The sequence below is a fragment of the Aspergillus heteromorphus genome, assembly GCF_003184545.1.
Source record: "Aspergillus heteromorphus CBS 117.55 chromosome Unknown BO70scaffold_2, whole genome shotgun sequence".
NCBI lineage: Eukaryota > Fungi > Ascomycota > Eurotiomycetes > Eurotiales > Aspergillaceae > Aspergillus > Aspergillus heteromorphus.
Genome location: NW_020290407.1, coordinates 660,297 through 685,959, shown reverse-complemented (window position 1 = coordinate 685,959; position 25,663 = coordinate 660,297). Strand labels below are relative to the sequence as shown.

Here is a 25,663-nt window from a genome sequence, read left to right as displayed (position 1 = left end):
ACCGACTACTTGTAGATACTGGACTCGTATACATTTGAGCTATCTACCTATGACTGCGTGGACTACGTATGCCTTCACTCACCGCCCTCTTCCGCGAACTCAACCAGCGGTGTCCCGCTCTTGCACTGGTCCTGCAAGGTACCTGTTAGTCATCGGCTGGGAATGGCAATGATGGGGGGTTTCGAAGCTCGAAGGAAAGACCATGGAAGCTTGAGCCCAGGGTCTGGTCTGTGCACGGGCCGGCTTTCCGTGTCCGTGGCTTCAAGGGGAAACCCCGGTGCCTCACTCTTCGAGCCCGGAGTCCTGACCGACCTGGACAGGTCTGGCTGCTCCAGACCCCAGGGTCAAACCCGTTGCTAAGCGCACAGGGACGAGGCCTGATCGACTGGCTGGGCAATAAAGGGGCAGGGGAGAGGAGGGGACCGCGTGACTTACTCCTTGTTGATGTACCACCTTGGAAATTGTTCCCCGGTGTGGGCTGCGGATGACCGTTTCCATTTTCATACTCTCAATCACCACCAGTGGCTGATCCTTTTCCACCACATCACCGGCCGCAACTTCCACCCGGAGCACCTTGCACGGCATCGGGGCTAGAACGCTGTTTTTGACGTCCTTCATCCCGAGCGCTTTCTCCATCCACTTGGCCCGCGGGATCGTCAACCGGTACTGCGTGCCTCGTTGGAAGGCAATGATTGTGTCCCCATCGCGAACAACCGTCGTGTCCAGACGGGTATGCGGGAAGAAGGAGGTAATAACGCTCGAGGCTGGGTCGCTATGGCTCACTACTTGCTCAAACACGCTTCCCCCGACGTCAATGTTGAATGTATCGTCGCCTGTTTGTTGTACCCGAACGTCAAACTTCGAGTCATTCTTTGTTCCGGGTGTCAGTTCTGCGAACGAAATCTGGCGTGCCTGGTATCCGGGACCGAAGCCGACAGCGGAGCCTTCAAAGCTGGCTTGCGTCCGAGATCTCGGGTCAGAGTCGTGGTGAAGACAGGCCAGGGCCACCTGTGCCAACACTTCAGGTTCAATTGGTTCCTTTGTGAACAGCTCTTCCCGGTGCTTCTCGATATACCCGGTCTCCACGTCTCCCGTGATAAAATCGGAACTTCTGCAAATGGACTTCAAGAACTCAATGTTGGTGATGGGACCCGCGATCTCGTACTCCTCCAGTGCGGCTGCAAGTTTGCGGATTGCCTCTTCTCGCGTGCTGCCTCTCACAATCAGCTTCGCAATCATCGGGTCGTAATGTGCTGAGACTTCGTCGCCTGCGGCGAAACCCGCATCTATCCGAACATCATCGGTAATTGCGGGGGTCCGAACATGGAGCAGAGTGCCGGAGTCCGGGATGAACCCTTGGTCAGGGTTCTCCGCGTAGATTCGCGCTTCAATCGCATGCCCTCGGCTCGCCATGTAGGCCTCCACTTCCTCCTGGGTCAAGGGAAGTGGGGCGCCTTCCGCTACCTTGAGCTGCCAGTGCACTAGATCCTGTCCGGTAACCATCTCGGTTACAGGGTGTTCCACCTGGAGTCGGGTGTTCATCTCCATGAAGAAAAACTCGCCGGTGTCGTTGTCAAAGATGAACTCGACGGTGCCGGCGCCTTCGTAGCCCACAGCCAGCGCGGCGGATCGGGCTTTGGTCCAGATGTCTTTCCTGGTCGCGGCAGGCAGATGCGGAGCAGGAGACTCTTCCAGAATCTTTTGGTGTCTTCTTTGGATACTGCAATCTCTCTCCCCCAGTGCAACGCTGTTTCCGTGCTTGTCTGCGAAGACTTGAACTTCAATGTGCCGGGGTGTAGTGATGTACTTCTCCACCAATACGTGGTCATCCCCAAATGAGTTCATAGCTTCCGACTTCGCGGATTGTAACTGCGCTTGGAACTCGGCCTTGGTTTGAGCGATACGCATCCCCTTACCACCGCCACCTTTGATGGCCTTGATGAGCACGGGGTACTTGATTTTGTCGGCCTCGGCCTCGAGGAAGTTGACATCCTGGTTATCACCGTGATAGCCTGGCACACAAGGCACCCCAGCCGCCGTCATGATCTTCTTTGACTGACTACAGATCATCAGTGATAGTTCCAAGAAATGCGCCAGGCCGAGCATACCTCTTGTCTCCCATGTCCTCGATAGCTTTCCAGGGCGGGCCAATAAAGACCAACCCTGCCTCTGTACATTTCCGTGCAAAGGCTGCATTTTCACTCAGCTGGCATCACGCGAGCCATTAGTACCCCAGCAGCCAAGATACAGCGAGACACCACTCACAAAGCCGTAGCCCGGGTGTATCCCTTGGCAGCCTTCCTTCTTGGCAATCTCGATAATCCGGTCTCCATCGAGGTAGGCAGAGACCGACCCCAGATTGTATGCAAAGGGCGAGCTCAGCGCATGCTGCGCCCGGCTATCCGGGTCGGTGTAGAGGGTGGTTACTCGGATCCCATGTTTAGCGGCGGTCTGTCCGACTCGTCTGCGACAAGTAACACATGGTTAGTAAGGAAAACACACAAAAGCAGTCATACACACAGTGCGATTTCTCCTCTATTGGCTATCAGAATGGAATCCAGCGACTTTGGGGCCTTGGGGGTTGCGGAAGACACGGTGGAGGCCGCTCTTCTGGATCTCCGAGCAACGGTCGGCCCCAGGCGGGTCGAAGTGCGGAGAAGAGACGAGAGCGGCATGGTCGAGGATGGCGCTGATGCTAGTACTTCTGCTACTGCAAGATTGGGTCAACACCACAAACAGAGTGTGTAGAGAGGCCAAGTCGCATATTCAAATGAGCAGAAAAGGCGAAGGGTCACGGAGCCAGAATTATCAGTGACGACGACCAGCCGCTCAGCTTCTTGTACGGGCCTCCGACGCACCCCTTGAGCCGACGCAAAGCGACGGCTGCGGGGAAGCGCCCGGCACGTGATCCGCCCGATCCACCCGCCGGTTTTTTTCGACGCCGACCGAGACTCTCTCCGTCGATTGCATCACTCCACGGCCGCGCCTGGTTCTATATAGATCTGCGCTGGATAGTTTCCCGTTTGCGACCTTGATAACACTCGCTTAGTTCTTTACCGTTTTACTTCCGACTCTGCAGTTTCTGTGTGGATCTTCTTCATCTCACACCACGTCATTCTCAACTCGTCAACTTCGCGACACATAAGCACAAGCTTACTACACCACATTCACACCCCCTCACCATGTCCGACGACGAAGAGTACTACGACGACTACGATGAGGATGTTTTCTGGGTCGAGGAACCCGACCCAACCGTTGCTGTAAGCCCCCCCTCCACCCCCCGGTCCATCCTTTCCCCTCTCACTCAGTCCCACCCCCTAACCTATCATCCCCTGCAAACAGGACGATCTCGCCGCGACCGCAACTATAACCAACGACGCCATATTCTACGATGACCCCGCCCTGGAAGCCGAAGAGTTCTTCAGCGACTGGGACGACCTCTCCGACGACTACTTCGACGATGACTCCACCGCCGTTAAGCGTCAACGCGCCCTGAACCTATTATCCCGACCCGTGACCCTCCCGAACAAGCCCCGAGTCCCCGCATCAAAGGTGCCCAAGTTTGATATCGCGGCGTTCCAGGGCACGGTGTGGAAGAGTCCGAGCGATGAGGTGAAGATCGCGGTGCATGAGCCTGGGGAGGGGGAGAAGGTTGCGCTGCTGAAGAATTGGAGGGAGGTGTTTCGGAATTCGCACCCGGCGATTGGGAGGGTGAGGGCTAGAATTGGGGGTGATGGTGTGGGTGCAGGGAGTAGGGAGGAGACAGAGGATGGGGATGGGTATGAGGGGGAGGAGGAATACGAATATGAAGACGAAGACGAAGAGGCAGATGAGGGAGAAGGGGGGGCGGATGGGGATTATGATTCCGGGGTTGGAGGCGTTGAGGATGGGGTGGTGAAGGTGTCTTCGGAGTTGTCGAATGGGCTGGGTTCGGAAGTGAACGGGGCGGAAGACGCTCCTGATGCGGCAGAGCCGATACAGTCGCAACCCTTGAAAGAGTCGAAAGCCAACGGCGTCGAGAAGCCGACGACAAAAGGACGGAAACGCAAGGCTGAGGATGCAGATGAGCCTGCCCCGGAACTTACCGGCAACCCCCGATCGAAGAGGATCGCGACCCAGAAAGTGGGCGAGACGAAAGAGACACATCCGGCATCCTCGGGACCTGTGCGGAGGTCCGCGAGGAACAAAAAGTAAATTGTATAGAAACGATAATATGCGAACATGAACATACTTGATATTTGCATCCTGAACGCATGTAATGTAGAGATGGTATATTTTTAAGGGATCATTGAAGGTCTACTACCTATGAGAACTCCTTGTTGAACGCCCGCCCAATGACCATCCGTCTGATCTCGCTCGTCCCAGCCCCGATCTCATATAGTTTTGCATCCCGCAGGAGACGTCCCGCGGGGATCTCGTTGATGTATCCGTTCCCGCCCATAAGCTGGATAGCATCTAGGGTACACTCCGTTGCCCTCTCCGCGGCATAGAGAATAGCTCCGGCGCAATCCTGCGTCCGGATCAAGGCCCCGGATGACTCTGCAGCCGAGTTGTCGATCTGTCGCGCAGTGGCGTATGTGTAGGCACGAGAGGCCGCAAGCTTGGTATACATGTCCGCCAGTTTACCCTGGATTAGCTGGTTGTGGGCAATGGGCATACCGAATTGCTTGCGGACGTGAGTATAGGGGAGGACAAGGTCGAGAGCGGCTTGCATGATTCTGCAGCTGTTTAGCATCGATGTTCTCCACAAGAACGAGAGATTGCATACCCCAACGGACCAGCGCTAAGAACAAGACGCTCCAAATCCAATCCCTCCATCAAGACCTTCACACCGCGGTTCACCTCCCCGATGACATTCTCCTTGGGCACGAAGACATCCTCGAAGACCAGCTCACCGGTGTTGGAGCCGCGCATGCCCAGCTTATCGAGCTTGCGGGCACATGAGAACCCCTTGAAGGTCTTTTCTACGACAAAGGCTGTGATGCCCTTGGAGGCTTTTTCGGGCTCTGTCTTTGCGTATACGACGATAAAGTCTGCATCGGGGCCCTGGAGAGACGACATAACGTTAGATCAGACATATGTCATGTTATAAAAGACCAGGACAGAAACTCACGTTGGTAATCCACATCTTCGTTCCGTTTAATAGCCACCCACCGTCGACGGCCTTTGCAGTGGTCTTCATGCTGACCACGTCGGATCCCGCTGAGTGTTCTGACATCGCAAGGGCACCAACCTTTTCACCGGATAGAAGACCAGGAAGGAAGCGTTCTTTTTGCTCCGCGGTACCGTTCAAGGAGAGCTGGTTGACACAAAGTTGGGAGTGCGCGGCATATGACAGAGCAATGCTGCCTTTTTTTCCCCCAATGAATTAGGCCATTGTCCGACAGCACAAAGTGTAAGAATGGTACAAACCAGATGCGCGACTTATTTCTTCCATCACGATACAGTGAGCCTGGTATCCCATCCCCAGACCGCCATACTCTTCATTCGCCGTGATACCGAGAAACCTGCCACGAGTTAGCCTGGCAGGAGCACAAGCACCCCGAGTTTCCCACTATAGATCGATCGCACCCTGCTTCACCTAATTTCTTCCACATCTCCGCCGGGAACTCATTCTGTGCGTCTGTTTGCGCGGCGACGTCCTCGGGGATTTCCCGCCCTTGATTCGCAACGATCGTTAGTGAGAAGCGAACGGGGAAGAATCGGGGCCACTGCATACGGGTAAATTCCTGAACACGCTCACGCAGCTCCAGCAAATCATCCTCCGTGGGAGGCACAAAGTCCTTGGGGTGCTTGGTGACCAGAGTTCGAAATGCGGGGGGCTGGATGAGGGGTTTCCTCCATCGGCCCAGAGTCCGGGACGACGTGCGAACAAAGAGAGGGAATCTGGGAAGGGCGGCCATCTTGCTAGGTACACCGCGAAGAGAAACACGATGGGATGAGAGAAGAAGGAAAAGCAACTCGGGCGGGCAGCGGAGGAAGGATGCAGCCTCGGATGTGCGAGTCTATCGATGCTAAGTAAACAGCAGGGCCGGGGGGTGCAGACGGCTACCCGCGGCAATCATCGCGATCTTCCTTCTCCGCAATGTCACCTGCGGCCTTGCGACGGTCTTTCTTTTTCCTGCATCTTCCCTCTCTTCACGTCCAAACTGCTTCGTCCTCATCATCCTACAAGACGGGGCATGTCATAGCCTACACACCACAATCTCCCGTTCGAATTTCCTCCATTCTGCCTCAATCCGCAGCAGATCATCCTCGCCCAGCAGCATCCCCGCAATGCGCGCTCCGTCTCCGCTCCTGCGGAGTCTGAGACCCGCCCTTCCTTCACGACGTCTGCCTCGACACCAACTCCTGAACAAAACACCCTTTGAGCCAGTCTCCAGAGCCGCCGCAAGCTATACACATCCGCACCATGCTTCCGCTATATCCGTTCTTCCCACCGCGGTGGACACCTCATCCTCGGACTTCAGAGAGAACGCCCAGCAAATGCAGGAGCTGCTCGACCGAATGACCAACCTCCATAGCACCATCTCTCACGGAGGCCCCCAAAAAGCAAAGGACAAGCACCTCGCGCGAGGGAAAATGCTCCCCCGTGACCGCGTCACGGCTCTGATCGACCCAGGCACCTCGTTCCTGGAACTCTCCCCGCTAGCCGGCCACGAAGTCTATCCCGGTGAAGACGTCCCAGCAGGAGGTATCATCACCGGCATTGGCACCGTCGAAGGCGTCACCTGTATGATCGTGGCCAACGACAGCACCGTCAAAGGAGGCACATACTACCCCATCACTGTGAAGAAGCATCTCCGCGCCCAGGCGATCGCCCAGGAAAACAAGCTCCCCTGTCTCTATCTCGTCGATTCCGGCGGCGCAAACCTCCCGCATCAGGCAGACGTCTTCCCAGATCGAGACCACTTTGGCCGCATCTTCTTCAACCAGGCCCGAATGAGCTCCCTGGGCATCCCCCAAATCTCCGTCGTCATGGGCCCCTGCACGGCCGGAGGCGCCTACGTCCCCGCCATGAGCGACGAGACTATCATCGTCGAGAACCAAGGCACCATCTTCCTCGCTGGTCCTCCTCTAGTCAAAGCCGCCACCGGCGAGGAGGTCTCCGCCGAAGACCTCGGTGGCGGTCACCTCCACAGCACCATCTCCGGCGTAACCGACTACCTGGCCGTGGACGACGCCCACGCCCTCATCCTCGCCCGCCGCTCCATCTCCAACCTAAACTACCCCCAGACCTCGCTCCCCCTGAAAGGTCTCCCCAGCGACACTATCAAAGAACCCCTCTACGACCCCACCGAGCTCAACGGTATCGTCGGCACCAACCTCCGCCGCCAGATCCCCGTTCACGAAGTCATCGCCCGCATCGTCGACGGCAGCGAATTCGCCGAATTCAAACGCGACTACGGCACCACCTTGGTCACCGGCTTCGCACGCATCTTCGGCCACCAGGTCGGCATCGTCGCCAACAACGGCATCTTATTCTCCGAGTCCTCCCTCAAAGGCGCCCACTTCATCGAGCTCTGCGCCCAACGCAAGATTCCCCTCGTCTTCCTCCAAAACATCTCCGGCTTCATGGTCGGCGCCGACGCCGAAAAGGGCGGAATCGCTAAGAACGGCGCCAAGCTCGTCACGGCCGTCGCTTGCGCCGACGTGCCCAAGTTCACCGTCGTGTTCGGGTCCAGCGCCGGCGCGGGCAACTACGGAATGTGGTGAGTCTTCATTTCCCAACCTCCCTCTGCCATCAGGAACAAGACCAAGTTCAAAAACAAGAACAATCCACTAATACAATGAAAAAAAAAACGCTCGACAGCGGCCGCGCCTACTCCCCCCGTTTCATGTTCATGTGGCCCAACGCCAAGATCGGGGTGATGGGCTCCGAGCAACTCTCCGCCGTGATGGAAGCCGTAGGCCGCACGGCGGATCCGGCCCTGAAGACGCGCATCGATCGCGAATCCGAGGCCGTTTTCTCCTCCGCGCGACTCTGGGACGATGGCGTGATCCCCCCGGCGCAGACGAGACGGTTCCTGGGTTTGGGGCTGGCGGCTGCCGTCGGCGGGAAGGTCGATGCCGATGTGCAGACGCGGTTTGGCGTTTTTAGGATGTAGGCTAGCTGGATAGATGAGTGGTGGGGTATATCTTATGTCTATGGTTGGTTATGCTTTGTAGATGGTTGGGTGAGAAGGTGGCAATTGGAGATGCTTGCGTTCGAGGCGTAAGCTTCTCTAGGACTGGGGTTATATTGTGTTTTAGTTACCATGCATGCGGCATTGATGACTTACCTACTTACCTTAACTACTCACTTGGTTACCTAAGTACTGAGTTTACTTGGTTTGTTATCTTTTAGATTACCGTGACTGTCAAGAAAGAAAAATGAATGAACGATCCAACCAAAGACATACTTAGTTCCCTCCATCTTCCATCTTCCATCTTCCTTGAAAATCACAATCCCGAATAGCCCTACATCCCAACATCCTTACATCCTAGGCATCTATCTATCATCAACCCTTCACCAAACTGAACCATGAGCCTAATAAGTTATATAACACTACCCCAGTAGACCAAAAACAAACCCAGCTAGACATCACATCACATCAATCCACCTCGGTATTTTCAGAAACAAAAACCAATCCCAAAGAAGAAAAGAAAGAAAAGAAAGAAAACAGGATACTCTAACTAGAAATTCAATATAAAAAAATAGCAAGGAAGGTGGTATGTATGGTAGACATCAGCAGAAGACCATTAAGATTGATCCAGAACAATATCAATAATAATCAAAATCTATAGTAGGTATTTGTGCCATGTTAAGGAATGATTCATCCTCGCAGATTCAGTTGAACATCACACGCAATCTATCTATCCATCCATCCATCCCACTCGATACTCCATTTCCAGACGCACACACACACACACATAGAGAGAGAGAGAGAGAGAGAGAGAGAGAGAAACACACAAACACAAACACACATCCTCCATAGAAAAAAACACAGAAAACATACAAAAATGTGTAAAAAAAATATAGAAATAGAAATAGAAAGCTTCCGATCGCTCTTGGGCACATACAGGACAAGAAAAGAAGAACAAATTCGTGGGTTAAAAAAGGACATGAAAAGAAAGAAAGAGAAAAAAAGAGATTTACACTTTTCCACTCCTGAAGACATAAAGTAAGCTGAATAGGGCAGGGGAACATTTCGTTATGAGAGACGAATCGAATAGAGAGAAAGATTTGGCTATAAATCACATATATCTATCGTTGGAGCACGTGAGACAGGCGTATGATGAAACGTGGGGGGTGGGGGTGAATGGAATTCAATCAATGGGTCAGTTCGACATTAGACAAGACAGGCTTTGTAGACAGACGGGGTATGTGCAGCGCAGCAGTTAAGTCATGTGTGAAGTAAGTAAGTCAAGGGAGCGGTGAGCGTTCTCGTTCAATGGTAGTTGCTTTCGTTCATCTCCATGGTCGGGTTCTGGCGCCATTATAGAATCACGCAAGGACCCTTGCGCCGGGTTTGACGCTTCTTCTCCTTTCGCCGGTCCTGCCGATTGGCGTTGTCCCGTTTACGGTCCGAATCGGAGCTCTTCGAGTTGCCTTGCAGGTCCTTTCGGATGATCTGGCGGCAGAGATCAATGAAGACCTCGTTGACGTTGGCTCGACGACGGGCCGATGTCTCATAGTACGGGGCGTTGCCCCAGGTCTGGGAGAGGGCGAAGGCGCGAGCGCGCGGCACGGCGCGGTCCTCTTCGAGGTCGGACTTGTTGCCGACAATGACAATGGGGACTTTCTCGTCCTCTTTGATGCGGATGATTTGCTCTCGTAGCTCGGATAGCTCGTTCAGCGAGGACATGCTCGTAATCGAGAATACGAGCAGAAATCCTTGGCCTTGTTTCATGTACAACTCTCTGGAGGGTGGTCCAACGTCAGCAATGAGGCCGCATAATCAAGCGTTGGAAACGTTCGGTGTGGCTGGGCAGATAGGGGAATTCAGGAAGATGGGCGTTTGGTTTACCTCATTGCCGCTAGAGAGTCGTTAGTTCACGAGCTTATACGGGTGACTGGGTTGGCAAACTTACTGAACTGTTCTGTGCCTGCAGTATCCAATCTGTGTTCGCCGGGAGTCAGCGGCATCCACCGAGTGGTGACATCTGGGTTCATTCCGCCGCACAGGGTACATACATTTCCAGGATGCATTGCCGACCCTGAGAAGTTTAGCAACGAATGAGAGCTCGGGGGTGGGTTGTCTTACATCCACCTCAATCTGCTTTCGATAGGAGTCTTCAATTGTCGGGTCGTAGCTCTCGATCCAAACATTCTGTACGAATTGAGCTATCCAGCGTCAGCGACGGTCGTCAGAAAGCATGCGCGACAATAGCAGAGCTACGCGACCAGACCCATACCAGTAAGACAGCTCTTGCCCACACCTCCTATTGCGCCGAGAACGACCCATCGTCAGTGAACCTTCCGATATCCATGACAGAGTATGTGCCTACCAGCGCCTAGAACGACGATATGATATTCCCGCCTAACGTTGATAGCGAACCGTCAGCATCTGCCGCGAAACCATCCAGTGCTTATCATGGGGCAACAGCCCGGGGCGGGACTTACTGCGGCCGCATAGTAACGGTGGCTGTGAATCGGACTATCGATAGAGAATGGTATTTGGGGCGAAGTAAATGGGTCGGATCCGATGAGCTTGCGGTCACTGCAGACGCCAATTATATCGTCTGATCCTAGGGGGCCGAATGGGTGGTCGATGTCGGCGTAGACCCAATCCGGAGATTGATTCGGGTTAAAAAAAAGGACACTTCCTTGATCAGAGGATATCGAAGGAGGTATTGTTTCGGTCCCAATGCGCGCCGGTCGATCAAGGCGAATAGGCGGACGGACTGGGTTGGGGGGGGGAGGGGGGGGGTGGTGGTGGAATGGGCTGGGTCCCTTTGAGGGGGGCGGGGAGGTGTGCTGGGAGAGCAAGGGCAGCAACACGCGATCCGTTACATCGGTCTCAATGCCAATCAATTCCGGACCAATTCCCCGGGAGCTGGCAGGATGGAAGCGCCAGACGGAAAAAAGTCTGAAGCAAGGCTGCGGAGGGGCGCGGACCGGAGGGTAGGGAGGACGGTCGGTTTGGAGATATCGGAGGGCGAGGTCGGGGGGGGGGGGGGGGGGATAGACACTAGGAGCGAGAGAATGAGGGTGAGACTGCAAGAGAGGCCAGACAGGCTAAGTCAGCGGACGGGGTGGACTGGGACTGGTTTGGTTCGGTTTGTGGGGAGGAATTGAACCCTCGAAGTTCTTACCGGCGGCAGCAGTGATGCAATAACGGCCAGGCGGGGGACGATCAATTGGGTGGAAATTTCGTCTCTTTTCTTTTTCCTTCTGTTATTGTTGTTTTTTTTTCTCTCTCCCTTATCCCCCGGGGATGTAGGCGATTGAATCTCAAGCGGTGCTCAAAAAGCAACGATGGCGGCGGTGAGACTCGAGTGGAAGGGCGATTTGTTGTGCGGCCGCTCTAAAACCTTAAGGTCCTAGTGCAGTCGAGTTAGCATCTGGTTGGGGATCCCTCAGTTTGGCGATACTAGAATGAGGTTCTTGTCCCGGTTATCAAGTTCCAGCAGCCGGTATAGCAGGCGCTGTTATAGACCATGGGGGGGGGAAGAGGCCAGTTCGGCTCAGCCGGACGGACGTGTGTTCGTGATGGATGGGGGCAGAACAACCTCACGTCGCGAGTCTGAGATCAGATCAGATCAGATCAGATCATCTCATCTCATCCCATCATTCCCTCCCTGTCCCCTGTCTCCTGTCTCTGTTCTCGCCTCTCTCGCCCCATACGACTAGGCTAGGCCGTGAGCCGTGGACGACGCGATGCGGATGGGGGCAGAAATCGCAGCATCTCATCGCAGGGAAGGGGCGGCATGGCTTGGCCAATAATTGACACTCGCACCTCCCCCTCCTCCATCCGGTGGTTGATCCACGGATGGATCTGAGGCCTCGAAATCATCCTGGCCCCGGATCTGCTGCGCCAACCAGCCTGGTAGAGCCTCACCAGACGACGAAGACGACGACGATGAAGAAGGGGGGGAGAGAATGGGGATGGGAGGGGGGGAAGGGGGGGGCGAGGGCGAAAAGGATGGATGACACAGGAAAGAAACACTCACTTTCGGCCCTCACGCTTCACCAACAGGAGGAGGGGGGATCACCAGCATAGTAGTACACCATTGGGATGAGAAGACAAGACAGGAACAGCCCAGCAGACCCCGTCGCGACCCTGGTGACCCCCCGACAATATATATGACCCTCCTATCAGGCTCTATCCAATTCCAGGCCCTACTGAGTACTTAGTGTCCTGGTGGTGTGGTGTGTATGTGTACTATGTGTACCTGTATGTGTATCTATGTGTATGCATCTGCCATCTACAAAAGTCCCAAACCCAAACCCACATCCACTCCCCTCACACACTCTCTGACATCCCCCTTCTATCACCACCACAAAAGAGAGAATAATCATAATAACAATTAAAAAAAAAAAACATCTATCCACTTATCCTTTACTTCCCCGTGCCCATAGGTAGGTCACCCAAAACACATCCAATCCTCCAAACCCCCCTCAAAGACCTATCCATCCAAAGCACCCCTCCACACACACACACACACACACACACAAAAGGAAAGAAACGAAAAATGCCAAAATCATCAGCCCAGGGTTTGTGCGCACAGTCTACCGGATTCCAGGAACCGGAAGCTGATTCCGAACCACCTCGCGTCCGGGATGGGATCTATCTAGATATCTAGTATCTATCTAGGACTTAGAGACCGGGTACCGGTGTCTGGTGTGGCACACGGGCACTGGCCTGCTTGCTGCCAGGGACGGATCGAATTCCGAAGCTAAGCGGCTAGGTACTCGGCAGGTACGCTGTACCTAGATAAGTCCCTGGGCCTGACCAGGGAGATGGGTAAGGAGGTAGGTAGTTAACTAACTACGGTACTTTCTGCACAGTCAGCACTAGTAACTAACTGAAGGGAGGTAGCGAGGGCAAAAGTACGCGGATCCTGCGCCTGGCGCGCCAGAAGAGGGTTGGTAGGTAGTAGATAGATAGGTACGGAGTAGTGTAGGTAGTTAGTGTACTTAGGTAGGGAGAGTATGGTGGCTAGATACGTAGATGGATGGTAGGTAGGTAGATACCTAGTACCTACTGTAAGGTCAGATCACCTCCTGATCAGGGGGAGAGGTGTGTGTGTGTGTGTGTGTTTGTGTGTGTTTGTGTGTGTGTGTATCAGAAATTCAGGATGAAAGGATGGGCGGTTGGATGCATCATCTCAGGGTTGATGGGCATGGACTAATTGTTATCTTCTATCTATGTATCTCTACTTCAGTTACCGCCGGGGAAGGGGGATTGGGATTAGGGATGGGCCGTGGAGCAATGGCGAGCAAACATTGGTTTTGGGCTCAGATTACAAGTCCCACGTCTATGCATCACATGTAGGTGAGGCGTCGCAGCGGCATTCGCACATCAGACACTTCGCACCGCCCTGCATACGGATCTACCGTCAGTAAAGAAGGTGCTGACGGCACATATGACGTATGCCACAGCATGGGATCTAGGCAACACTGTTGAGGTCCTCCAGTGATCCAACCCCTGTATTAATATTGGCTGGTGGGTGGGTGTCAAGGCTATAGCAGGCTTTGATATAATGTGCTGTACTGGAAAAAACATCCCATCGATGAATCAAAATGCTATCAAAGATAACTTCCGCGTGGAAAGCAAACAAATGTACAGCACAAGGCGAAATTATTAAATGATCTCGGGGGGGGGGGGCATCTCTCTCGTTAGGATCTTCATGCAGGATATATGGAAATTACATGTGTGGTTGTGATACATGTCTCGAGGGGTATCTATCCAACAGGGTAGGGTGGGTGGGGTTGGGATGCCTCACGCCAGTACAGGTGTTTTGACGCCATTGACTTGTTCACTGACAGTCTGGTCTTCGCGCCGGGGACTGTACTGCTCGAGCGCCCCAAAAACATGGCTAAATACCAATTGGTCTACATCATGTGCCCAGAGGAAATCTAGATGCTCGTACTGAGGGATCTTTTTCGCCACGGTCCCGCGAGGGAGCTCGGACAGCATCACATTGATATCGACTAGGCTGTCGCTGCCGCCATACAGCAGCACGATCGGGGTCTTGATGTTCTTGGTCGGGTACTTGACCGGCTTGTAGAATCGCTCGCTCGCCACAATGCTCAGCGGTGCGTGGATCTCGTCATCGTAGAATTGGAAGTTTCGGTGTCGAATGATCTGGAACCAATGGACCACCGACTTGGTGCTGGTGAAGGAAAACAGATGCAGGTACCCTGCCAGCTTCTGCCAGCGGCTGATGTTCTTGCACCGCCAGTTGAACAGAAGCCGAAGTGACGTGTCAATAATCCGCACAAAGATCGGGGGGTAGAGAATCGTCTGCCACATCGTGGTCGAGCTAAGTATGCTGCGTCTGCCGAAAAGCAGAAACAGGAAGTTCGGCGAGGCCTTCATGAGCGAATCCACGAGGTGATTCGGTAGACCGGTGGGGGCCATAGCCGGCGCGAGGGCCACAAAGACATCGATCTTCTGGTTCAGCAAAGGATGGATGGAGAGCGTCGCAAAGGCCTGTGCCGTCCCCTGGGAGAACCCCACATAGGACAACGACGGCTGCCCAGTCACTTCGAGGATATACTTGATACTGTCGGGGATATCATGAAACGAGAACTGGTCGATCGAGAAATCCCAAAATTCGTGCGACAGCGGCGAGTGCTTAATGGACTTTTTCGAGTACTTGTTCCCTCGATTGTTTCCCAGCCACACGTCATAGCCCCGTTCCACCAATTGGAAGGGCAGACACCGCTGCTCCTCCGACAGACAGACCCAGACCTCACTGCACATCATCAGGCCGTGGTGGAGATAGACGACCTTCTTCTTGATGCTCTTCTCGCCTTGGTTCACCGTCTGCCCCTCCTCGCCCTTTCGATTGGGCAACCGATGCAACCCCAGCAGATAGCCATCCCCCGTCTGGACGATGTGTTCCTCAGCCTCATACCCGAACAACGCGCAAATATCCGTAAAGTCCGACGCCTGCGCAACTGCCGCCGCAACCTGCTCTTCCTTCCCGCGCTTGCCCAGATCCTCAGGCGAGATGAAGAGGTTGAAGATGTTCTTGGACCGATCGTAACAGAAGCGAATAATCGGTTCAGCTGCTCCTGTTAGCTCTCATACCCCCCCCCCCCGTAACAGTAGAGCATCGCTCCTCAGTGAACATTACGTACGCAGGCAGAAGGTAATGATGTGAATGACCCATTCCAGAAGCACCAAAATCAGCGATCCAAACAGAGCCAAGTACTCGAACCAGAACAGGCGTCCAATAACGGGGACGCGCGCCATGACGACGACCAAAATTGCAGTCCTGCAGGATAGAAACGACGGCGTAGCAGGGCGGTCAGCGGTGTTTCATGATGCGCACAGAGGAAGCAATGCAGCAGTGGAGGCCAGCCGTCTGCATGACCCTCTCTCTTATTGTTTGTCGGAGAGAGAAAGAAAAAGGGTCAGTCAGGCAGGCCCTCTCCCCCAAGACGTCATGGGGACGGGACGGACGGCGCCGCCGGTCTTCATGTGATGCTTATCTAATCCGGGGCAGGGTGGGATTTTGCCATTGCCATCATCATCATCCGCCGCCGCCCATCTCTTGACCCTGCTTGCGTCCGTCCCCCGGTGTCCCTTGCCCCAGCAATTGGACGACCCTTGCTGTATCTGATCTCAAGATGCCGAGTTCCTGCCAAGATATCAGTATGTCATCATCTGCCTCCCCCTCCCACCTTCCCCCTCCTTCTCCCCCAATGCGACTGGTCGAATTCAATCCTAGACGGGGATGCCCTTGTCTCACCACCAAACTGCATTGCAATGGACCTGCATTCTGACGCATGTTGATTACCTCTGTCACTAGGAAACGCCCTGGCGCAATGCCTCCAGGAATCCGATTGCATTATGGTCCAACGGCGCACGCCCCGCGAGTGCCTAAGTGATCCGTACGTCGAGGGACTGCCCATGCGATGCCAACAGCTGCGGAAGGGATTCGGCGAGTGCAAGTGAGTCATACATACCCGTTATCATATCCTATCATCACCGCCCATCATCATCATCATCCGACCCGACACTGAGAAAAGCCCCATGTTCTAACGTTTTACTCTCCGACAGGCGCGGGTTAGTCGATATGCGCAAGCGGTTCCGCGGAAATCAGCCCATCGCGGTATCCAAGGAGCTTGAGGGCGGTAGTAGCTCGGGTTCGTCTCAGCAACTCTACGCCGGAAAGCCGGCCTTCGAGTCGGTCAAGGAGATTAGTGGGAATGAGGTGCAGATGGACCCTGAGAAGACCAGAGGTCTGTGAGCGGGTGCGAGTGCGAGTGCGAGTGCGAGTGTGAGTGGGACAGAAAGGCGGCGGCTTCTGGTCCCCGTTGTGATGATGGATGGTGACACAGACTTGTTTTTTTCCGCACTGTAACATCATCGATCTTGTCTGTGGAGTTTCTGCTTTTTGCTTTGCTGGCATGGCTTGGAGTTTGGGAACCACTCTGCTATCGTTGTCGGTTTATACTACATACTAGGGTTGTACATATGCAAGCGGTTTTGTGTGACTATTACTCCTGGCCTACTAGAACTGACGACGGGGGTCTACGATCTGGCATCATCAAAGGCGCCATCAACGCAATGTGCAAGACGTCATTTATTGATCTTTCAGGTGTTGATACATTACTGCGTCTTCTTGGTCTTCGCCGAGGTGGGCTCCGAGTAGAGCCACACAAACACGAACGCCAGAAAGCCGCCGATCACAGACCACAGGCCAGCGATCCAGACCCATCCTCCGCTGATCTTCCAGCTGCGGGGGTACTCGTCGTGGGCGAAGTGACGGACGGTCACCTCGTGCTTTTCCTCGATGTTGGTGAGGAACGGGCGCTTGTAGTTGACCCGGAAGGAGAAGATACCGTGCTGGTCGGGAACGGTAAATTGCGTGGTGTAGATGGTGCTGTTCTCGGTGCGGGAGGAAGGCTCCAGCTTCAAACGCTGGAAGGGGGAGAGCATGGAGAATTCGAGCTGCAGGGCGTCGTTGGCGGGGACCTCAAAGGGCACGAACTTGTCATTGCTGTACTCGGAGATCTCGATGCTGAAAACCTATAGGACACGTCAGCAGTTGTCGTCTATGTTGCTCGCCGTTGGCGCTTACAGTCTCATTCTTGATGCGGTAGATCGCGGGGTTCAAGTCCTCGGCGGTAATGTCGGCCTGGGCCAGGTGGTGCTCGATCTTTCCAACCTTCAGAACTCCAGTCTCCTTGAACGTCCAGGCAGTCAGCTGCTTGGCAAACTCCTGGTTGGCGGTGCCCGTCTCCTGTTCACTTCCGGGCACCTTGACGGTCGCAGAGAACCACTGGTCCTGGAGACTCTCCGCAGAGCCCAGCAGGGTGAAGCGAGAAGAGCTTCGGGACTGCATGGCTGAGACGAGAGCCAGCTGAGAGCCGGTGGCCCAAACATCGTCATCCGCAGACAAGTCCTCCTTCGGGTTGTAGCTGTAGGCAGTCACCGGGGCGCGTAGGATAGGCGTCAGGAGAGCCGTGTCACCCAGAGTGTGGGGAGCGGTCCGGGGGAGAGCCAAAACGCCTTCCCCGCCGAAGAAATCCTTGGTATCAGGTCTCAATTGACCGGGGCGCTGGAGAAGCAGAACATCGTGCTTTTCAGATGCCGACAGGGTGTCGTAGTTGAAGTGGTCGAGAACAACGGAGGACCGGTCGGTGGCAAGGTGTAGGTCGAGTTCCAGGAGCAGCGAGCTGATGGCGCTGGGGGTGGTGGACTTGCCGGAGAGGGCGAGAAGGACGTTGCCGTCCTGGTTGATGAAGTTGACAATGTTCTTGGGGCTCAGGGCAGGTCCGAATCCTACGAGATGAGGTCAATTGCCTGCACATATACCATTGAGTTCCCATGGTTCAAGCCACCGCTTACCTTTGGACCTGGGGGGAAGAATGAGAAGGTGGTCGTAGGCCTTCTCTCCGAGGTCGAAGAGAGAGAGCTTGTCGCTCTTGGGCGATTCAAAGACCAGGTCGTATCCACGAGCTAAATATCCAGTATGAGCACGAATCGCATCCCCAATTGCCACGCAAGGACGAACCTTCAAGGTCACTCCAGAACATGGAGTAGAGCTCCCTTTCGGAGCCATCCTCCAGGACGACCAGCAGACGGTTCCCCGAACTACTCAGCGCATGTACCACAGCCAAGAAGCTGAACAGAAAGAAGGAAAGGCACCACCGCATCTTGCAGTGATTCCGCACAGCGGAGCGGGCGGGCAGTCGACAACGGAGATGGGGGAACCAGCGAAGAATCCACTTCGAGGGTGATGGTGTCGAGAAGGAGAATGAATGAATGGGTTCTTGTTTGAAGCTACTCCGTGCACTCCATCAAACGGGCGACGTGTTTGGACCGAGTGCCAAGCCTCGCCCGGTCGCCGCATCCACTTCGGCTTTCGTCACCTTCGTCCCCGACCGGCACTAACTGAACTTCGGTCCAACCTCCTCCTCCTCCTGCTGCTGCTATCGCTCCCCCTCCTCGTCGCATCGGCCTGCCACATCCACCCCCCCCCCTCCTCCTCGAGATCATCTCCGCACGCCTACTCGACTCCGCTATACCGCTCCCACCGCAACCACTTAATTCAATCAATCCCCCCACCCGCAATTGTCCGCCCTCCCCGGCCTCCGCTTAAAAAACCCTTCATCCGACGCCTCTCCTCCATCGCAAGCCCGCAATCATGTCTGTCCCTCAGTTCTGGTCGACTCCCCTCCGCTACCTCCGCTGGGCCTCCCACGAGAGACCTGCCATCTTCTACTCCATCGTTGTGGGTTCCATGGGCCCCGTCTTCCTGGTCGGCCTGCCGCCGATCAGACGCGCCCTGGGCGATGTTGACCCGGAGCCCATCCCATTGACCTACCCCAGTAAGAGCCCGCCCTCTCGCTTGAACTCGATATCATTCCTGGGGCTCTCTTGACTGACCCGTCATTTTCCCTCTTTCCAGTTCCCGCCGGACCCCGGACATTCCCCAAGGGTTACGATGACGAGTAAATCAGACACCACATGCATGCAAGCAAGCAATCCATGTGCTTTGCCGATTCCATCTTTTGGTTGGATCCGTGGAGCTCCGCTGAGCAAATAGGAAGGGAAGTGATACTCAAGGGGCAGGGGCGGTAGCTCGTGGTGTCCGTGTCGGCACGGCGCACTCTACCTCGATGGAAACGGGCTTTTTCCCGGTCGAAGCCTTATCTCTGGTCGTATCTATCTATCTATCTTTCTCTCTGCAACATGCCCTGCCTGCCTGTCTGCCTGCCTGTCTGCCTGCCTTCCCTTTCAGGTGTCTCCCTTATACCCTTATGCCTGGATAGGTCCGCACGGGTAGTGAGTGAGTGAGTGTTGTCAAGCGTTTACTGTTGTTGGTGTATTGTATATGAAAATGGCTACGGAGCGGAGATTAATGTCATCCTTTCAATTTTTTTTTTATTATTTCACCTTATTTACAGGCCTTTTCCCTTTCCTCCCGATCTGGGTGTTAGGATATATTGCGGGTAAATTGTCCATTGGGGCCCAGAAAACGCCTCATTCCTGAAAATATCACTTGGCTGTGACCGTGGGTGCAATATGAGCTGCCTGCCTATCCAAGAGGTTGAATTGATTAAATACCGGCCACATAGGACCGCAGCGGGTGGATAATTGTTGATTAAAATATGTTCCCAGGGAACAGACAAAGGAAAGAAAGAAAGAAAGAAAGAAAACAATCCAAAGCATAAATGGGGAATATCGAGAAACGGATAGAACGCGAAAGACGCCAATCGTTAAGGTAGGTAGATAGATAGAGATGTCAGTCAGTCAGTCAGTCGGGTCAGAATCCTGCTTAGTACGACGGCCCTCAGTAGGGTCCTCCGTAGAAGAGCCCTCATAAGGGCCGTCCCGAGTAGAAGAACCCCGCTGCTGCTCAAGAGGACCACGCCCCTGCGAAGCGTCTGGATGATCCTGAAGACACGCAGGGAGAGGGAACAGGGTATTCTCGTAGGAGTCATTTTCGTCATTAGCCGGGAACTGGGTCTGATAGGTCACGAAACCGGTGCACGCGGGATCGGTATCCCCCAGATCGAAGGGGTCGAACGTTCCTTGCATGTTCATGCGATCGGTCTCCGCCTCGGGACCGCTCCAAGCGGCACTCTGCGAGCTAGAAAATCGGTTGATGGCGTCCAATGTGGTCAGCGTCGGGTTGAGGTAGAGACAGTCGGAGGTAGGGTTGGCCACCATACCGTCCTGATGTGCTGGAGCTGCCGGTTCTATGATATCCCCCGGAGCATCCTCATCCTCATCATCATCATCATCATCATCATCCGCCGCCGCCTCTGCCTCTGCTTGGATGCCTTCATCTGCCGGGGCATTGTTGTTCGGATCGGGGATCACGGGAACGACGACCGCTGGAGGCACAGGAACAGGGCCAGGCACAGGCGCGGGCACATACCAGGGGATATCAACGTCGCGGAACTCGCAGCAGGTCAGGTAGGGAAGTTCGCCCCAGATAGTCGGGTCGTACTGGCTGCGGTTGAGCAACAGAGGGGCGACAATGCGCTTGGCGTCGTTCTTCACCTCGGACAGTTTCGCTTGGACGGTCTGGATCTCGGCTTCGCCGAGTGGGGGAAGCAAGACGAGCGAGGTCCGGTCAATGGCCCACAAGTACGCATTTCCTCCTTCGCTGATCGTGCGGTAGAAGGAGGTGCCGCCGTCGAGGGCTTGGTGGTTCTGGCCGTCTGCCATGCACTGGCCGATCCACTGGCGGTAGACGGCGACAGCCATCCACAGATGAGCGTCTCGGTCTTTGGCAACGTCGACACCTCCAAACCCAGACCCAGACCCGGACCCAGACCCAGAACCCTCGGGGTGGTTGGTCTCGTGGATGACGGCGTGCGGAGCTACGGGGGCAGGATGGTACTTCAGGAGCTGCTTTTCCGTGGCCGTCTTCTTGAGGTCCAGCTCGGCGTGCTTCTCGATGCACACACGACGAACACTCTCGGGCAGAGCTCTGAAGCCGCATTCAGTAAGAGAGTTCCATCTTCCCACCAAGTGGATGATGGCCTCCTGGAAGATCGTCCCCGAATGGATCCTCACTGCCAGATTGACCCAGGCGACCGGGTCCGTGGAGATGCGGTGATACAGTTCCTGGTCGAACCCCACGAGCGCACTATCAATGGCGTGGAAAACATCATCCGTCGCATCAATCTCTTCTGCCAATCCGATCAGCTCCAGACCACGGTCTAGCAGAATGGGAAGGCCATAAAGATCGCGAAGGTTGGGCTTCAGCCGGTAGAATATCTTGAAGAGGTTGTTCCAGCACCGACGGGTCTCTTCAGGCCAGATGGGAAAGACGCCACTTATGGTTGTGAACTCCAAGGTATCTGGATCAATTTGTCTTGGTTCCTATAACCGCTATCAGAATGGCCACGCCTATGTTTGTGGTCGGTCCACAATCATGTCATATCAACAACATACCTGGATTTGAAAGATGCCATTCTTGCGACCAACCGCGCCGACTAGATTGATCTCGCGCATGCCGAGGTGATTGAGTCCCTGCAGATAGGGCAAGGGATCCAAGGCATAGAACGGGGCCACCAGTTCTCCCAGGACTCTGGAGTAGCCAGCAAGCACGACAGAGTGGAGTTGGTAGACATCCGGCTGGATATGGATTCTCACATCGCCGTCGATGAAATGCGGGAAGGATGAAGCCGCGCTCATCCTGAATAACTCCAGCGACGCTGGGACGCCCGCTTCTCGCAGTATCTTTGATGCCAAAGGCCCCGCGCCGGCAACACGCTGAGAGGTTGAAAGCGGAGAAATGACATTATTATTGTCTGGATTCTTTCCAGCCAGGCTGGTAACAACGCGATGCTTTGCAGTGAATGAGAGAACGGCCTTGGACTCATATCCCAGGTCAGCAGTGTGTTGTGGTCAAGCGGTGACTGTTCAATTACTTTCATCGGGACCCTGGAGCGACTCATAGCTGCTGACAGCTAATATAACATAGAACACAACATTCACTGCCAAGGGGGTTAAAGAACAAGCAAACATGCAAAATTAATCTCTCGATGACAGCGGTAGCTGGGGCATGATGGATCCCTAGTGGATTTAAGTACGGCGGGCGTTATAGGGAGACAATCAAGTCTTGTATAGTATGTGGATTGAGGAAATGACCTTCTATGGATTCAGAAGTCAGCCTAGCATAATAGCAACCAAGACGCCAGAGCTGCACGCAAGATATGCCGTAAGACAAGACAGACATCCAAGAACAGAGCAAACACAGGAGGCTAATACAAGAGAACACTTCTTCAGTGGACGGTATATCGATTATTAAACAACCCTGGGAGCAATGTCATAGCCATCAAATAACCAGAGCAGAACAAAGAATAACGCCGTGTATGCTCATATCTACATATAGCTCATGGACAACATAGCATCACCGTGTCACTGAAGCCCCTAGCTGATATTTTCCAGAAATCAGTTGGCGCTCCCATTGGACTCAAAACGTAGGAGATGGTCGAAAACACCGATCGGGAAAGAAAAAGAGAAAGAAAAATAGAACAGTGGCACAAAAAGCAATCAGAATACCACAGCCAGTACACCACATAGGAAAACCAAGACAATGGAATCGCAATCCAAAAAGGAGAAAAAAAGGAGATCAAGCACAGCAATGGCTGGCATTACAACAAAGCCAAAATGCCTCCTCATAAACCATCACGTAAAAGGTTGGGTCGACCAATCTTTACATCACATCTGCTCAAGGTGACCTCGCACGAGGTGGCATCCAGGTCAACTCAAGCACGAGACAACGTCGGTAGCGACGCCGAACGGAAATCGAAATAAATCAGGTATAAGGTGAATGGCGTCCAGGGCAAATAATATCCAGTGATCCTCGCATCTGGCTCCGGCATAATTGCAATTTGTTTCCCACGAAAAGTTATGCACGCTTTTTCTTTCCGGTCTGGTGTTCCTGTAGGCTAAAAAAAATGGAGATGGATCCGTAAAAGGCTCTCGAGATACAGGCAAAGATAGGAGGTGCCCAGCGCATCTGAGGGTGGTGAGGCCTTCTCGGGAGAGAAAGTGGATGAGAATATACGCCGCGGCTCACAGGCAGAAAGTGGACATTAACTTTCTTTACCTCGTTCGGCGTGGGGCTTCCCCGCCTCGGGCTGGTTGTGGCCTACTGCGGTCTGAGTATGTCGACTCAGGAGTATATCTGGGGTCCAGTCCTATCCGAGGGTCCGGGGCTGTGGTAGGAGGATAGGCTATTCCGGAAGTAACTGTGGGATAGTCCGCTTCGGGCTCATAGCCAGGCCCAGGGTATCTGGGGGCATTGTTTCTCCCATTTTCGTAGCCATAGCCGGTTCCATATGTGTATGACGAAGGATGCATCTCAGCAGACGTCACTGCGGGCTGGCTGGGAGCAGAGTATGGGATCTGCGGGGGAGGATACGGGTTTTGGCCAGATCCAAAGGGAGAGTGGTTTGCAGGGTATGATGCCGGGGTTGGGTACGGGGGACTTTGAGTCGCCGCGTACACAGGCTGAGCATACGGGTCCACAAACTGCTGAGGGGGGGGAGGGGCAGAGTAGGTCGGCGGAGGAGATGGCCCTCCCTGTTGCGGCCGCGCTTCATGGATAGTCGAGGCTGCATAGCTCGCTGAGGCCATGTTAGGTGGTGCCTGGGAATAACTGTAGTCTTGAATGTAGCTACCTCTGGGATAACCCTGGTCAGCCCGACGTAGCACATCCGCCTCCCACCGAGAAGAGTCGGCTTTGAGGTCAGCAATCATTTCCTGGATCACAAAACAGCGTTAGTCTTGACCTGTCCGGCTTGCATCTGGGAACTCCGATGGTGGGAGAAAAACATACGGTTGTAAGATTCCGGTAGGCACGGATGAAGAAGCCTTGACGACCCTGTTTTGCATCAAGTCAGTCACCGAGCCTCGCTAGACATTCTAGATCCAGCCAACATGATCCGTCATTTCATCAAGGGTTTTTAGAATCGGCATAAGAAAACATCGGGGCACAGACATTGTGGTTTCCAGGTCTTACGAGCGCATCATTTCCAAGGTAACGGCATATGTCTGCTTGGATAACTTCGCGGCTGATACCATCGCCAGGAATGAAATATTCGTTTTGACGCTCCGGGCGCCCCTCAAATCCATGACGGCCAGTCATTTTGTCCAGGGAAAATGGTTTCCAGTATATTAATGTATATGGTCAACGGGTCCAAGTGGCCAAAAGAAGTCCGGAGAAGCAGGAATAGCCGACGGGTCCAGAGGATGACGGTAGATGGGGTTGTTTGAAACAAGAAACAGCACCAAGTACAGTTCTATGAGACGGCGTCCAGGAAGTCCAAGGCTGATCCACTAGGGCAAATCCGCGTTCCGGTTGACACAAGCACAGAAGCAGAACAGGAAGGCGACGAAAGAGCTCGGATCCAAGGGTGGGTTATAGGGCTCTTTATTTCCGGAGGAAGAAAAGAAACAAATCCCGGCGAGAGCGTTGCTTGTCCACGGCAGTTGTAAGGATGGGTTCAAGGAATACAGGTCACTTCCAGCATTAAGCAAGTCGCAAACGAAAGAGACAGTAAAGTCCTTAAACAAGGCCGAGAGAGAGAGATGAGAACTCAAATCTCGGAATTGGGTGTGTGAATGGTCCTGGTTTTTTTTTTTTTTCTCTCCTGGGAGGGATCTCCGCCTCTTTTGAACGGTGGTCTTTGCTGGAACACTCCCGAACACAGGCTCTGCTACCTTTCGAAGCTGGCGGGGGGGGGATGCCAGGACAGAAGAGGTTGAAGAGAGAGGGAGGAGGGGGGGGGTGGGGGAAGGAGGAGCGGGTGAGGTAGGAAGAAGAAGAAGAAGAAGAGGGAGAGGTGAAACCGGCGAGGAGAGGGAGGGAGACAGAAAGGAGGCGACGAAGGGAAGGGGAAGGGAAAAATGAGACAGCCGGCTGGGGGGAGATAAGACTCGGATTGACTAGAGGGAGGGCGAAGGAGTGCAGGAGGGAGAGAGAGAGGAGGGGACTCAGACAGCAACGGAGGGAGAGTGGGAGGGGGAGTGGGTTTGGGGAGGGCGGTGGTGGGCGGGATGATTGGGCTGTTGGGCCGGCTTTGGGCTGCCTGGCCATGTCTGGTGCCACGACTGACTCCACCCGCGCGACGATTAGACCCTCCCCGGCAGGCTCAGCAGCACGATGAGCGAGAGATGACTCCCACTAGAATCCTGCAGCGACTAATGGGAGCCCGCAGCCGGGGTCATGGAAGGCGAGGGTGCAGACGATTATCCTGCCTCTACCCGTGCGGCTTGGTTGTGAATATTCCATCTTCCAGGATGAGCCAGAGCCAGAGTCAGAGGCGCCGGACGAGGATGCGGATGGCGACGACGATCTCGATCCGGGCGGCAAACATGGATGATTAATGGTAAATGTAAATAAAATCATGATCATGTCCCCCAGGGATCGTCTGTCTGGCTTCCATCCTGACACGGAGAGTACTGGGTGCTATCAGATTGGCCTGTTGGTACATCAATCACTGTTATTCTGGTGCCTTTTCTCTACT

At 54.3% G+C, this 25,663-nt stretch overlaps 12 protein-coding genes across 12 annotated transcripts; 4 read left to right on the top strand and 8 right to left on the bottom strand.

Moving 5' to 3' along the window:
- Positions 1-227: 227 nt before the first annotated feature.
- Positions 228-2,950, bottom strand: BO70DRAFT_80298 (3-methylcrotonyl-CoA carboxylase subunit alpha). Its single transcript, XM_025548732.1, has 4 exons — positions 2,521-2,950; positions 2,266-2,464; positions 2,109-2,206; positions 228-2,059 (listed from the first exon to the last, which is right to left on the bottom strand). The coding sequence occupies exons 1-4, from the start codon at positions 2,673-2,675 to the stop codon at positions 283-285; spliced, it is 2,229 nt and encodes a 742-aa protein (XP_025403299.1). The 5' UTR covers positions 2,676-2,950; the 3' UTR covers positions 228-282.
- BO70DRAFT_425791 (uncharacterized protein) lies at positions 2,789-4,248 on the top strand. Its single transcript, XM_025547715.1, has 2 exons — positions 2,789-3,260; positions 3,343-4,248. Exons 1-2 carry the CDS (start codon positions 3,183-3,185, stop codon positions 4,192-4,194), a joined length of 930 nt encoding a protein of 309 aa, XP_025403298.1. The 5' UTR covers positions 2,789-3,182; the 3' UTR covers positions 4,195-4,248.
- BO70DRAFT_307189 (isovaleryl-CoA dehydrogenase) lies at positions 4,249-5,967 on the bottom strand. The gene is made up of 6 exons (XM_025540067.1): positions 5,720-5,967; positions 5,572-5,659; positions 5,413-5,507; positions 5,114-5,349; positions 4,769-5,046; positions 4,249-4,718 (listed from the first exon to the last, which is right to left on the bottom strand). The coding sequence occupies exons 1-6, from the start codon at positions 5,901-5,903 to the stop codon at positions 4,304-4,306; spliced, it is 1,296 nt and encodes a 431-aa protein (XP_025403297.1). The 5' UTR covers positions 5,904-5,967; the 3' UTR covers positions 4,249-4,303.
- Positions 5,968-6,148: 181 nt separating this feature from the next.
- BO70DRAFT_307186 (putative 3-methylcrotonyl-CoA carboxylase, beta subunit (MccB)) lies at positions 6,149-8,348 on the top strand. Its single transcript, XM_025540066.1, has 2 exons — positions 6,149-7,712; positions 7,814-8,348. The coding sequence occupies exons 1-2, from the start codon at positions 6,277-6,279 to the stop codon at positions 8,106-8,108; spliced, it is 1,731 nt and encodes a 576-aa protein (XP_025403296.1). The 5' UTR covers positions 6,149-6,276; the 3' UTR covers positions 8,109-8,348.
- Positions 8,349-8,748: 400 nt separating this feature from the next.
- BO70DRAFT_80240 (uncharacterized protein) lies at positions 8,749-9,431 on the bottom strand. Its single transcript, XM_025548731.1, has one exon. The coding sequence runs from the start codon at positions 9,188-9,190 to the stop codon at positions 8,831-8,833; it is 360 nt and encodes a 119-aa protein (XP_025403295.1). The 5' UTR covers positions 9,191-9,431; the 3' UTR covers positions 8,749-8,830.
- Positions 9,432-9,479: 48 nt separating this feature from the next.
- Positions 9,480-10,617, bottom strand: BO70DRAFT_392527 (putative RAS small monomeric GTPase (Rsr1); the record flags this gene model as incomplete). The annotated part of the gene is made up of 8 exons (XM_025546290.1): positions 9,480-9,903; positions 10,011-10,020; positions 10,075-10,103; positions 10,178-10,200; positions 10,248-10,327; positions 10,399-10,425; positions 10,492-10,523; positions 10,607-10,617. The coding sequence occupies 8 exons, from the start codon at positions 10,615-10,617 to the stop codon at positions 9,480-9,482; spliced, it is 636 nt and encodes a 211-aa protein (XP_025403294.1).
- A 3,021-nt stretch (positions 10,618-13,638) lies between these two features.
- Positions 13,639-15,580, bottom strand: BO70DRAFT_307182 (sterol esterase). The gene is made up of 2 exons (XM_025540065.1): positions 15,296-15,580; positions 13,639-15,223 (listed from the first exon to the last, which is right to left on the bottom strand). Exons 1-2 carry the CDS (start codon positions 15,408-15,410, stop codon positions 13,929-13,931), a joined length of 1,410 nt encoding a protein of 469 aa, XP_025403293.1. The 5' UTR covers positions 15,411-15,580; the 3' UTR covers positions 13,639-13,928.
- A 207-nt stretch (positions 15,581-15,787) lies between these two features.
- On the top strand, positions 15,788-16,410 carry BO70DRAFT_349404 (PET191 family protein; the record flags this gene model as incomplete). The annotated part of the gene is made up of 3 exons (XM_025541652.1): positions 15,788-15,812; positions 15,970-16,111; positions 16,221-16,410. 3 exons carry the CDS (start codon positions 15,788-15,790, stop codon positions 16,408-16,410), a joined length of 357 nt encoding a protein of 118 aa, XP_025403292.1.
- A 326-nt stretch (positions 16,411-16,736) lies between these two features.
- On the bottom strand, positions 16,737-18,244 carry BO70DRAFT_358308 (dolichyl-diphosphooligosaccharide-protein glycotransferase). The gene is made up of 3 exons (XM_025542260.1): positions 18,015-18,244; positions 17,245-17,948; positions 16,737-17,192 (listed from the first exon to the last, which is right to left on the bottom strand). The coding sequence occupies exons 1-3, from the start codon at positions 18,226-18,228 to the stop codon at positions 16,773-16,775; spliced, it is 1,338 nt and encodes a 445-aa protein (XP_025403291.1). The 5' UTR covers positions 18,229-18,244; the 3' UTR covers positions 16,737-16,772.
- Positions 18,245-18,813: 569 nt separating this feature from the next.
- Positions 18,814-19,124, top strand: BO70DRAFT_284174 (NADH:ubiquinone oxidoreductase subunit NDUFA3; the record flags this gene model as incomplete). Its single annotated transcript, XM_025539118.1, has 2 exons — positions 18,814-18,997; positions 19,078-19,124. The coding sequence occupies 2 exons, from the start codon at positions 18,814-18,816 to the stop codon at positions 19,122-19,124; spliced, it is 231 nt and encodes a 76-aa protein (XP_025403290.1).
- A 1,428-nt stretch (positions 19,125-20,552) lies between these two features.
- On the bottom strand, positions 20,553-21,821 carry BO70DRAFT_284088 (uncharacterized protein; the record flags this gene model as incomplete). Its single annotated transcript, XM_025539113.1, has 3 exons — positions 20,553-20,905; positions 20,963-21,506; positions 21,579-21,821. Coding segments are annotated over 3 exons (1,140 nt in total), but the record flags the coding sequence as incomplete, so codon positions are not given.
- A 1,416-nt stretch (positions 21,822-23,237) lies between these two features.
- Positions 23,238-24,282, bottom strand: BO70DRAFT_284110 (putative transcription factor RfeG; the record flags this gene model as incomplete). The annotated part of the gene is made up of 3 exons (XM_025539115.1): positions 23,238-23,897; positions 23,974-24,018; positions 24,136-24,282. The coding sequence occupies 3 exons, from the start codon at positions 24,280-24,282 to the stop codon at positions 23,238-23,240; spliced, it is 852 nt and encodes a 283-aa protein (XP_025403288.1).
- Between the last annotated feature and the right edge of the window lie 1,381 nt (positions 24,283-25,663).

Excerpts from the sequence above, each read along its gene's own strand:
- BO70DRAFT_80240 (XM_025548731.1), bottom strand. The coding sequence starts at position 9,190 with ATGTTCCCCTGCCCTATTCAGCTTACTTTATGTCTTCAGGAGTGGAAA.
- BO70DRAFT_358308 (XM_025542260.1), bottom strand. The coding sequence starts at position 18,228 with ATGGCTCCGAAAGGGAGCTCTACTCCATGTTCTGGAGTGACCTTGAAG. Across the intron at positions 17,949-18,014 it reads TCTTCCCCCCAGGTCCAAAG|GATTCGGACCTGCCCTGAGC; the intron begins GTAAGCGGTGGC and ends CTCATCTCGTAG. Across the intron at positions 17,193-17,244 it reads ACCGCATCAAGAATGAGACT|GTTTTCAGCATCGAGATCTC; the intron begins GTAAGCGCCAAC and ends CGTGTCCTATAG.
- BO70DRAFT_80298 (XM_025548732.1), bottom strand. The coding sequence starts at position 2,675 with ATGCCGCTCTCGTCTCTTCTCCGCACTTCGACCCGCCTGGGGCCGACC. Across the intron at positions 2,465-2,520 it reads AATAGAGGAGAAATCGCACT|ACGAGTCGGACAGACCGCCG; the intron begins GTGTGTATGACT and ends TACTTGTCGCAG. Across the intron at positions 2,060-2,108 it reads GAGGACATGGGAGACAAGAG|TCAGTCAAAGAAGATCATGA; the intron begins GTATGCTCGGCC and ends GATGATCTGTAG.
- BO70DRAFT_307182 (XM_025540065.1), bottom strand. The coding sequence starts at position 15,410 with ATGGCGCGCGTCCCCGTTATTGGACGCCTGTTCTGGTTCGAGTACTTG. Across the intron at positions 15,224-15,295 it reads CATCATTACCTTCTGCCTGC|CTGAACCGATTATTCGCTTC; the intron begins GTACGTAATGTT and ends TAACAGGAGCAG.
- BO70DRAFT_307189 (XM_025540067.1), bottom strand. The coding sequence starts at position 5,903 with ATGGCCGCCCTTCCCAGATTCCCTCTCTTTGTTCGCACGTCGTCCCGG. Across the intron at positions 5,508-5,571 it reads AAGAAATTAGGTGAAGCAGG|GTTTCTCGGTATCACGGCGA; the intron begins GTGCGATCGATC and ends AACTCGTGGCAG. Across the intron at positions 5,350-5,412 it reads AGAAATAAGTCGCGCATCTG|GCAGCATTGCTCTGTCATAT; the intron begins GTTTGTACCATT and ends GGGGAAAAAAAG.
- BO70DRAFT_425791 (XM_025547715.1), top strand. The coding sequence starts at position 3,183 with ATGTCCGACGACGAAGAGTACTACGACGACTACGATGAGGATGTTTTC. Across the intron at positions 3,261-3,342 it reads AACCCGACCCAACCGTTGCT|GACGATCTCGCCGCGACCGC; the intron begins GTAAGCCCCCCC and ends CCCTGCAAACAG.
- BO70DRAFT_307186 (XM_025540066.1), top strand. The coding sequence starts at position 6,277 with ATGCGCGCTCCGTCTCCGCTCCTGCGGAGTCTGAGACCCGCCCTTCCT. Across the intron at positions 7,713-7,813 it reads GCGGGCAACTACGGAATGTG|CGGCCGCGCCTACTCCCCCC; the intron begins GTGAGTCTTCAT and ends AACGCTCGACAG.